Below are 12,106 nucleotides of genomic sequence, written 5' to 3'. Positions count from 1 at the left end.
GAAGAGAGTGAGAAGAACAGGAAATGGAGTAGACGCTTGAGGAACAAGAAATAGAGTTAACGCTTGAGAAACTGGTGGGAGCAGAAATGTGAATTAAACTAATACAAAGTGTAATACTCGGATTAATAAAACATATAATATGAAGAAGTGGAAATATATTACTAAGGTTCGACAAATTAAAACAACAATGAAGGTAAATTGGCAGGTATTCTCGATGGACAAATAAAATGAATTTTAGAGCGAGACAAAACCATTGACACGAGACTAGGCAGAGTATATGAAAGTAGGAGGATTGCCAAGACGAAAGAATAAACCGCAAAAGGAAGGAAATTGCGGAATGGAGAGACTGGGGTAAAAAAAATGAAGAGTCAGTCACAGAGCGGTGGACATGAAAATCTAGGAAATGAGATGGGAAGTAAGATTCCCATTCAGCCTTAAACTTGATGGATGGAGCAATGTTCTTAAAGATCGACAAAAACGGACTGGAGGAGATTGAAGAGTTAGAAGGACAGAGAGTGGAAACACTAGGATGATTCTGTCTCAGGCTTAGTGTCTCATGTCCTTGCCTCTCCCACTACACTGTCAAGTGCTGTCATTTTCAATAGACGGGTGTCTGAGCAACACCTTGGCTGTCTTCTCTCTTACCGCTGCCCTGACTTGATTTCCGGCTTTTTTCTTCTCCTCTTTGTGACTTGACGTTCTAGGATAGTCCAAAACGTCGCCAGGATTATAAACTACGTTAATAGTACCCATACGAGCTTAGTGAGTTTTGTAAATATAATAATAATAATAATAATAATAATAATAATAAATAAATAAATAAATAATAATAATAATAATAATAATAATAAAAATAATAATAATAATAATAATAATAATAATAATAATAATAATAATAATAATAATAATAATAAATAAAAATAATAATAAATAATAATAATAATAATAATAATAATTAATAAAAATAAAAATAATAATAATAATAATAATAATAATAATTAATAAAAATAATAATAAATAAAAATAATAATAATAATAATAATAATAATAATAATAATAATAATAATAATAATAATAATAATAATAAATAAAAATAATAATCAATAAAAATAATAATAATAATAATAATAATAATAATAATAATAATAATAATAATAATAATAATAATAATAATAATAATAATAATAATAATAATCTACAGTATCTTAGATGTATATTTTTTAATAAAGAATAGATACCGAGGTTCGTGCAGTCTAATGGCCCTGTCTGTCTTAGAACTTGTGCGTAGTATCGCAATAACAAAATTGATTTTAGGTGTAAAATATACACTGTAGAACACTCACAGAGGGTGGAAGGAGGGCAGGCACGTGGGCGTACGTGTAGCGATCTGAGGGCAGCACGGTAGCTGCTGGCACCGAGGGTAGCACGGTAACTGCTGGCACCGAAGGCAGGACGGTAGATGTTGGCACCATCTCCACCTCACAGCACCTGCAGGTCTCCTGAAGGGGAATGATGTCGGGGTCTGCATCACTCTCCGACTCTTCCTGTGAGTGGTGAAGCCGAGGTCAGGGGTTAGGTGCTGTCTGTCGCGTTACTCTGTCTATGACTTGGCAAAGTTCAGTCTAGAGTGAGGGGTGAGTCAGGCTACCACAGTAGAGTTTCTGTTCCGTGAATAGCGAGCTAGGGAACCCAAAATTATAACTATCGTAATCTCTGAAAACATCAGTGTTTTCCATTGGATTTTCCTTTTCTCGAATTAAGAAGTTATTTTGTATCTCATAGAATACAAATAAATTTTTCAGATTCTGTCACTCCTTACACATTTATAATTTAATAATACAGTCTCTCCTCAATCAATGACGGAGTTACGTTGCTAAGATCACGTCTTTAAGTGAATTCGTCGCTAAGTGAGGAGTATGTTATAATGGTAGTGGGTGTGTGTCAAGCATCTTAGATATTGTTTTAATGTTGCCTTTGCTCCATTTATAACATTTCTGGTATATTTTTAAATGTTTATTCAGTAGTGTACTGTATATTGAAATAAACAAACTAGAGGAAATCAGCTCTAATATACATTATTTAGGTATAAATACTGGTCATACAGCCAGTCATAAGTAAAAATAATTATAACGCTTCTACTAGTAATAATAATGGTCTAGTAAAAGGACACAAGTGCAACTAATGTGACATTTATTGTGGCAACGTTTCGCTCTCCAGGAGCTTTATCAAGCGAAACGTTGCCACAATAAATGTCACATTAGTTGCACTTGTGTCCTTTTACTTTACATATTGTCGGTAATTCTACCAACTTTATTACAATAATGGTCTACATAGAATGAACGGTCGTGTATAATAGAAGCTTGATGTTGACTGTGTCTACCAGTACTCTGGTGCTCACCGTTACATCTCTCTCAAGGCAGGTAGTGTGGTGTTCTGGTGTTAGTACTGGTGAGCTGTGACTTCGCCTGGGTGAATTGCTGCTCCCTCCCAGGTTCTCCGTGGTGCTGATGTGGTGGAGCGTGTCAGCCAGTGGACGAGGCTGAGGCGCTCTGTTTCTGCGGAAAGTAATGAAGAGCAGCAGGAGGATCACCAGCAACACCAGGCCTGAGCCCACGCCTAGCACGCCCATGATGAAGGAAGGAAGTGCCAGCGCCTCCAGGAAGGCCCCGCCTCCATCACCCACTGCTGCTACTCCTTCGCTGCCCACACCATTTTTGCCCCCGTCTCGGACCTCTGCCTCCAGAGGGCCGTCTGTGTGGCCAACAAAAACCATTATTTTTTGTCAATACTCATTTATATGTCCGTGGCCGTAATGTCTTAAACCCGTGGGAGTTTTTACCTTAATTTTCAATATTAACCTCTATAATAATGTATCATAAGAACTAAACCATCCAGGGTGTGCTAGGCGAGCGCCGCACACCCACCAAAGATGGCAATTTCATCATAAATATTAAGCTTACTTAATAATACAATCATCGATCATAATGGGATACTAATTTTTCTGTCCCCTGTCATGAAATATTGTGGCAGTTGTTGTAAGACAGCAGTGCGCACCCCACAGCTAGTTGTATCATGCACTGCACACCCCACAGCTAGTTGTATCATGCACTGCACACCCCACAGCTAGTTGTATCATGCACTGCACACCCCACAGCTAGTTGTATCATGCACTGCACACCCCACAGCTAGTTGTATCATGCACTGCGCACCCCACAGCTAGTTGTATCATGCACTGCACACCCCACAGCTAGTTGTATCATGCACTGCGCACCCCACAGCTAGTTGTATCATGCACTGCGCACCCCACAGCTAGTTGTATCATGCACTGCACACCCCACAGCTAGTTGTATCATGCACTGCACACCCCACAGCTAGTTGTATCATGCACTGCACACCCCACAGCTAGTTGTATCATGCACTGCACACCCCACAGCTGGTTGTATCATGCACTGCATACCCCACAGCTGGTTGTATCATGCACTGCATACCCCACAGCTAGTTGTATCATGCACTGCATACCCCACAGCTAGTTGTATCATGCACTGCACACCCCACAGCTAGTTGTATCATGCACAGCGCACCCCACAGCTGGTTGTATCATGCACTGCACACCCCACAGCTGGTTGTATCATGCACTGCATACCCCACAGCTGGTTGTATCATGCACTGCACACCCCACAGCTGGTTGTATCATGCACTGCACACCCCACAGCTGGTTGTATCATGCACTGCACACCCCACAGCTGGTTGTATCATGCACTGCACACCCCACAGCTGGTTGTATCATGCACTGCATACCCCACAGCTGGTTGTATCATGCACTGCACACCCCACAGCTGGTTGTATCATGCACTGCACACCCCACAGCTGGTTGTATCATGCACTGCACACCCCACAGCTGGTTGTATCATGCACTGCACACCCCACAGCTGGTTGTATCATGCACTGCACACCCCACAGCTGGTTGTATCATGCACTGCATACCCCACAGCTGGTTGTATCATGCACTGCACACCCCACAGCTGGTTGTATCATGCACTGCACACCCCACAGCTAGTTGTATCATGCACTGCACACCCCACAGCTGGTTGTATCATGCACTGCACACCCCACAGCTAGTTGTACATGCACTGCGCACCCCACAGCTAGTTGTATCATGCACTGCACACCCCATAGCTAGTTGTATCATGCACTGCACACCCCACAGCTAGTTGTATCATGCACTGCACATTCCTCAGCTAGTTGCAACATGCACTGCACACCCCACAGCTAGTTGTATCATGCACTGCGCACCCCACAGATAGTTGTATCATGCACTGCACACCCCATAGCTAGTTGTATCATGCACTGCACACCCCACAACTAGTTGTATCATGCACTGCACACCCCACAGCTGGTTGTATCATGCACTGCACACCCCACAGCTACTTGTATCATGCCCTGCACACCCCACATCTAGTTGTATCATGCACTGCACACCCCACAGCTGGTTGTATCATGCACTGCACACCCCACAGCTAGTTGTATCATGCACTACACACCCCATAGCTGGTTGTATCATGCACTGCACACCCCACAGCTAGTTGTATCATGCACTCTGCACCCCACAGCTAGTAGTATCATGCGCAGCGCACCCCACAGCCAGTTGTATCATGCACTGCACACTTCACAGCTGGTTGTATCATGCACAGCGCACCCCACAGCTGGTTGTATCATGCACAGCGCACCCCACAGCTGGTTGTATCATGCACAGCGCACCCCACAGCTAGTTGTATCATGCACAGCGCATCCCACAGCTAGTTGTATCATGCATAGCGCACCCCACAGCTAGTTGTATCATGCACAGCGCACCCCACAGCTAGTTGTATCATGCACAGCGCACCCCACAGCTGGTTGTATCATACACAGTGCACCCCACAGCTAGTTGTAACATACACTGCACACCCCACAGCTAGTTGTATCATGCACTGCACACCCCACAACTAGTTGTATCATGCACTGCACACCCCACAGCTAGTTGTATCATGCACTGCACACCCCACAGCTAGTTGTATCATGCACAGCGCACCCCACAGCTAGTTGTATCATGCACTGCACACCCCACAGCTGGTTGTATCATGCACTGCACACCCCACAGCTAGTTGTATCATGCACTGCACACCCCACAGCTAGTTGTATCATGCACAGCGCACCCCACAGCCAGTTGTATCATGCACAGCGCACCCCACAGCCAGTTGTATCATGCACAGCGCACCCCACAGCTAGTTGTATCATGCACTGCACACCCCACAGCTAGATCTATCATGCACAGCGCACCCCACAGCTAGTTGTATCATGCACAGCGCACCCCACAGCCAGTTGTGTCATGCACTGCGCACCCCACAGCCAGTTGTATCATGCACTGCGCATCCCACAGCTAGTTGTATCATGCACTGCGCACCCCACAGCTAGTTGTATCATGCGCAGAGCACCCCACAGCCAGTTGTATCATGCACTGCACACTTCACAGCTGGTTGTATCATGCACAGCGCACACCACAGCTAGTTGTATCATGCACAGCGCACCCCACAGCTAGTTGTATCATGCACTGCACACCCCACAGCTGGTTGTATCATGCACAGCGCACCCCACAGCTGGTTGTATCATGCACTGCACACCCCACAGCTGGTTGTATCATGCACAGCGCACCCCACAGCTGGTTGTATCGTGCACAGCGCACCCCACAGCTAGTTGTATCATGCACAGCGCACCCCACAGCTAGTTGTATCATGCACAGCGCACCCCACAGCTAGTTGTATCATGCACAGCGCATCCCACAGCAAGTTGTATCATGCACAGCGCATCCCACAGCAAGTTGTATCATGCACAGCGCATCCACAGCTAGTTGTATCATGCACAGCGCACCCCACAGCTGGTTGTATCATGCACAGCGCACCCCACAGCTAGTTGTATCATGCACAGCGCACCCCACAGCTAGTTGTATCATGCACAGTGCACCCCACAGCTAGTTGTATCATGCACAGCGCACCCCACAGCTAGTTGTATCATGCACAGCGCACCCCACAGCTAGTTGTATCATGCACAGTGCACCCCACAGCTAGTTGTATCATGCACAGCGCACCCCACAGCTAGTTGTATCATGCACAGCGCACCCCACAGCTAGTTGTATCATGCACAGTGCACCCCACAGCTAGTTGTATCATGCACAGTGCACCCCACAGCTAGTTGTATCATGCACAGCGCAACCACAGCTAGTTGTATCATGCACAGCGCACCCCACAGCTAGTTGTATCATGCACAGCGCACCCCACAGCTAGTTGTATCATGCACAGCGCACCCCACAGCTAGTTGTATCATGCACAGCGCATCCACAGCTAGTTGTATCATGCACAGCGCACCCCACAGCTAGTTGTATCATACACAGTGCACCCCACAGCTAGTTGTATCATGCACAGCGCACCCCACAGCTGGTTGTATCATGCACAGCGCATCCCACAGCTAGTTGTATCATGCACAGCGCATCCCACAGCTAGTTGTATCATGCACAGCGCATCCCACAGCTAGTTGTATCATGCACAGCGCACCCCACAGCTAGTTGCATCATGCACAGCGCACCCCACAGCTAGTTGTATCATACACAGTGCACCCCACAGCTAGTTGTATCATACACAGTGCACCCCACAGCTAGTTGTATCATACACAGTGCACCCCACAGCTAGTTGTATCATGCACAGCGCACCCCACAGCTAGTTGTATCATACACAGTGCACCCCACAGCTAGTTGTTTCATACACAGTGCACCCCACAGCTAGTTGTATCATACACAGTGCACCCCACAGCTAGTTGTATCATGCACAGTGCACCCCACAGCTAGTTGTATCATGCACAGTGCACCCCACAGCTAGTTGTATCATACACAGTGCACCCCACAGCTAGTTGTATCATGCACAGTGCACCCCACAGCTAGTTGTATCATGCACAGTGCACCCCACAGCTAGTTGTATCATGCACAGTGCACCCCACAGCTAGTTGTATCATACACAGTGCACCCCACAGCTAGTTGTATCATACACAGTGCACCCCACAGCTAGTTGTATCATACACAGTGCACCCCACAGCTAGTTGTATCATGCACAGTGCACCCCACAGTTAGTTGTATCATGCACAGTGCACCCCACAGCTAGTTGTATCATACACAGTGCACCCCACAGCTAGTTGTATCATGCACAGTGCACCCCACAGCTAGTTGTATCATACACAGCGCACCCCACAGCTAGTTGTATCATGCACAGCGCACCCCACAGCTAGTTGTATCATGCACAGCGCACCCCACAGCTAGTTGTATCATGCACAGTGCACCCCACAGCTAGTTGTATCATGCACAGTGCACCCCACAGCTAGTTGTATCATGCACAGTGCACCCCACAGCTAGTTGTATCATACACAGTGCACCCCACAGCTAGTTGTATCATACACAGTGCACCCCACAGCTAGTTGTATCATGCACAGCGCACCCCACAGCTAGTTGTATCATGCACAGCGCATCCCACAGCTAGTTGTATCATGCACAGCGCACCCCACAGCTAGTTGTATCATGCCCACCGTGACAATACCCCAGCATACACCACTCTCACACTGGGTCTGGGTCTCACTACCGACATCACTGAACACGAAACATCAACAGAACAAGTCTGTACTAAAACAACTTTCCGCTTTAAATAGAACTTTATTAGCTCACAACGTGTAAAAACTTTGCACAGATTTATATTCATTTTTTTCAGTATCAGGGATTTGATTCCTTGACTTGGATGATAAGAATCGCGACTGTCACCACTAGCCAGCAGTAGCAGCCTGGTTGATCAGGCTGCTAATGCTGGCTCCACCATGAGGCCTGGTCACAGACCGGGCCGCGGGGGCGTTGACCCCCGGAACTCTCTCTCTCCAGGTAAACTAAACCGTCGCACTTGACAGGTTCAACACAGAGCAAAACGTTGTCCCAGGAAAGGCTTGTTCTATTAAATGTTTCTTTATCTTCAGTATCTAACATACCGTATTTTCGGGCATATAAGACGCACGATAGAAGTATCATAACGGTAAATCAGTAATAATATTCAAGGATTAATTACCTTCTTACTTTACGCTAAAGCGTAACACAGAGCCTATCTTTGACCCTGACCTTGAGCATAAAAGGCGCAGGGTGATATTCCAAGACTTTTTTGCGGGAAAAAAGGCGCGCCTTATATGCCGAAAAATACTGTATTTAAGTTGCAACACCTATGTTCCTAGTTTAGTGTGAGAAACAAGGTGATTAAGCTCTTTAGCGTGAAGAGAAATAGTCATTAAATTCTGTTTTACAAGGGATACGAACTGTCGTTTGACTATTTAGTAACCAGACACTTACCATGCAGCTGGTAGACAGAGCCGTTAGTGCCAATGCTACTGACGGTGAGATGGGTGGCACTGCTGGTACCCTTATCGTTGACGGCAGTGATGATCAGCTGGTACTTACTTTCCATCCTTAACCCCTCTACCTGTGGACCACAGTGCCAAGATATTAGCTCTATTCTCATTTCACCACCTGAGAGCGAATATTTTATTACCAGCTGGTGTCCCCCTTCACCCGTGAGCGGATATGGTACCACCAGCTGGTGTTTAGGCCCACCTGCGGGTGGGTGTTATAATTCCATCTGGTCTTCCTCTGAGCACTGAATCCCTCTCTGTCAGAGCACAAGCAACACAAACAACACATCCAGTATTCAAATATCCGTCATACATATGTATATCCAGACCCCTTCTATTTTGATTGTATATTTCCATCTCTCGTGCATATGTATGTATATTCGTATATTTGAGATTATTGTATGTGTGTATATTCGAACATTTGATACATTTCACATGTAATTGTATGTCTGGCATGGCAGTCCAGACACAAGTTATCACACACACAATATATATTTGTGCCTTTATATATATATATATATATATATATATATATATATATATATATATATATATATATATATATATATATATATATATATATATATATATAAATATATATATATATATATATATATATATATATATATATATATATATATATATATATATATATATATATATATATCGTGCCAAATAGTTAAAACTTGCGATTTTGGCTTAAATAGTAATGCTCTTCTTGCCGAATAAGGCAAGCTAAAATTTGTGCATGCAGTAATATCGCAAAAATCTTTCTGAACCTAACGAAAAAAATATATTTCATTATGTTTCTTTATTATTAAATTATAATCAGTGTATTAAAGTTTAATATTTCGTTGATCATTCGCCATCATCAGTATCTGTAAAATTATACATTAAAAAAATCAAGAAAGATATTTTCCACAAGTTGAAATAATGGAGTGTTACAATGTAAATATACTTGAAAAATATAGCGAGGAGCGTAGGTTGCCTCAGGTGAAGGTAGAGAGGCGCTGACCACAGCAATACGCTGGTCCAAAAACACACGTACGGGGGAAATCAAATTACCTCACTGTAAACAAAACCCCGGAAACGTAGTCGCTAAGTTCAGCTTTAAGCTGTTTAATTTACATTCTCTCGAAAATTAAGTTATTTTGTCCCTTCGCTATAATTTTTAAGCACCTGAGGGCATGTTTTAACGATTTCAGTGTCAGTAAATGTATGGTTTAAATAATAGGGATAAGGAATGCAGAGTTTGGTCGGGACAGTGGTAACTCAAGACCTCGGGGTGAGTACAACACTAAGTATGTGATCAGATGAAGAATGAGACACTTATGCAACATTTAGGAATCTCAACTGAGGAAACGTTTCGCCAACCAGTGGTTTCTTCAGCTCGTTACGAAGAAGAACGGTGGAAAATAAAGAGGAGGAGTTTGAGGTAGTCAGTCCCTCAGCCTGGAGCTGATGTGTTCACTCCATCAAACTTGGACTGAATATATCAACTCCAGACTGAGGGGGCTGATTTACCTCAAATTCCTCCTCCTCTTCCACTGTTCTTTGGACCAAAAAGCAATGGAAGAGGAATCAAATAATTAGACTGAAGAAGCCTCTGGCTGCTCCAGCACATATGCTCCTCACAATCTCCAAAACGTCATTCAGGTGACTCAATAAAGCTGCCTGCAGGAGACAGTGAACGACGTACCGACTTACATCAAACTCACCACGAAGTGTGTGGCACCACAACTGATCCTCCGCTTGAGAAGACATAACCAAAAATTCGATTAAGTGGAAGACAGAAGCAGCTTCCCTCAGCAACCATATATCAGTTGATGATGTACACAGCGAGTGGATAAAGGGCTTCCTGTTGGTTAGTTTGCCCTGCTGAGTCCTGAACACAATTCTCTGACTGCAAGAGAGGACAATACCTGGCGAAGATAGCGTGCATCTCACCACGGACCACCTCTGGTGGTGTCCACGGCCACCTCCGGTGGTGTCCACGGACGACCTCCGGTGGTGTCCACAGACTGACTCTGGCTGTGTCCACAGACTGGCTCTGGTGGTGTCCACAGATCACTTCTGGTGGTGTACACACACTACCTCTGGTGGTGTCCAAGGACCACGTCTTGTGGTGTCCACAGACTGGTTATGGTGGTGTCCACACACTGGCTCTGTTGGTGTCCACAGACTGGCCCAGGTGGTATCCACAGACTACCTCTGGTGGTGCCCACGGACTCTGGAGGTGTCCACGGACTGGCCCAGGTGGTGCCCACAGACTGGCTCTGGTGGTGTCCACAGACTGGCTTTGGTGGTGTCCACAATCTGGCTTAAAACGTCGCATCTCTTGCCACTAGAGACAGAAACATCGTAATAAGCTCACAAATTCTCCTCTTTTACAAGCTACTGAGTTTCACAACTAATCCTCACTTCAGAGAGGAAACTTTAGACCCGTGACTTAATTATCTTCGACGGACCGAAACGTCTTCTTAAATTTCTAAATGGAGAAGTCGGGAAGTGTTACAGTCAAGGTATTATTACACATTTCTTTTATTATTATTTTCAGTCTTATGCATGGGAAAGTGTCCCTGTACCTCTCGTAGCAAATACAAAATTAGTTTTTGGAATTTTGTCTTGTAGTTTCGTAAGACAAAAATTACGTATTTTTTTTATTTAAGAATTATGATGACTTCAGTTTAATAATAAAACGATAAAGGCATCTGGTATATAAATTGTCTCCACTTGAATATAAAGTTCTCGTAAAAAAAAGTATTCCTCGTAAAATAGGTGATGGAAAAGATACAAAAGCCGCGCTATCGTTTACCTTAGTCAAATTAGGAAATCGCTAGCGACTGGAGTTCAACAGAATTAACACACAGTAACTACTGACCAGGAAGGCAGTGCTTTGTTTATCCGTGCGAGGGGGTATATCTGTAGTATACCTGGAGGGTGATCCGGGGGTCAACGCCCCCGCGGTCAGGTCCATGACCAGGCCTCGCGGTGAGATACACGCCACTATATACATCGGAGTAATTCCAAAGAATTACTCCCTTGCAATTCTGTACTTCGGTGAAATATAGCGGAATCGCAGCTTATTAAGCACGCACAGCACGTTTCAAGCTTGACTTCTGGTAAGCCTGACATTTTTATTGTCTAATACATAGTTCGTAATCTTAGTATGAAAATATTTTATCATTATAATACTCAGCGCAACTTAGCAGTTTAGTCTATGACCTAAAATTTTTACTCGATGTCCTTTTGACGACCGTTAAAGGTCGTTATTCCGTTGAAAGGTGTGACGTATATACATCTGCTGATACAGTTGCTGATTTATTGAGACTGTCTGTACACCGTTTTCAATTTAGTTGATAAATTGTTATTCCTATTATAGGCTTGACAATAGAGTTTTACATCTGACTGGTGAGTTATTTAGCATTAACCTGAAATTGTGTGTCCGCAAATTATTTTTCCATTTAGACTAACACTACGTTAGTAAGCTGATTGATACGTGGTCTGTTACTGTAGGCCAGTAGGCCTACGGTGTTTGTGCAGTATACTTATTGAGTTATCGTGGGCCAGTAGGCCTCCTGTAGTGTTTATATATAGTTAACGAGCAAGTGTGGGCCAGTAGGCCCCCTGCAGCGTTTATTAAATC

The 12,106-nt window shown here is 44.3% G+C and overlaps 1 protein-coding gene across 1 annotated transcript in view; it reads right to left on the bottom strand.

Annotated features, from left to right (window-relative positions):
• LOC128700794 (nephrin-like) overlaps window positions 1-12,106 on the bottom strand; it is a 127,390-nt gene that overhangs the window by 10,379 nt on the left and 104,905 nt on the right. The window contains exons 10-12 of the mRNA XM_053794252.2: window positions 8,402-8,531; window positions 2,399-2,751; window positions 1,344-1,544 (exon numbers count right to left, since the gene is read on the bottom strand). Coding sequence (XP_053650227.2) covers window positions 1,344-1,544; window positions 2,399-2,751; window positions 8,402-8,531 — 684 coding nt within the window. The remainder of the gene's footprint in view (window positions 1-1,343; window positions 1,545-2,398; window positions 2,752-8,401; window positions 8,532-12,106) is intronic.

Source organism: Cherax quadricarinatus, chromosome 56, assembly GCF_038502225.1.
Source record: "Cherax quadricarinatus isolate ZL_2023a chromosome 56, ASM3850222v1, whole genome shotgun sequence".
Classification (NCBI taxonomy): Eukaryota; Metazoa; Arthropoda; class Malacostraca; order Decapoda; family Parastacidae; genus Cherax; species Cherax quadricarinatus.
The sequence above is the reverse complement of the archived record's forward strand: the minus strand, read 5'-3'. Positions and strand labels throughout refer to the sequence as shown.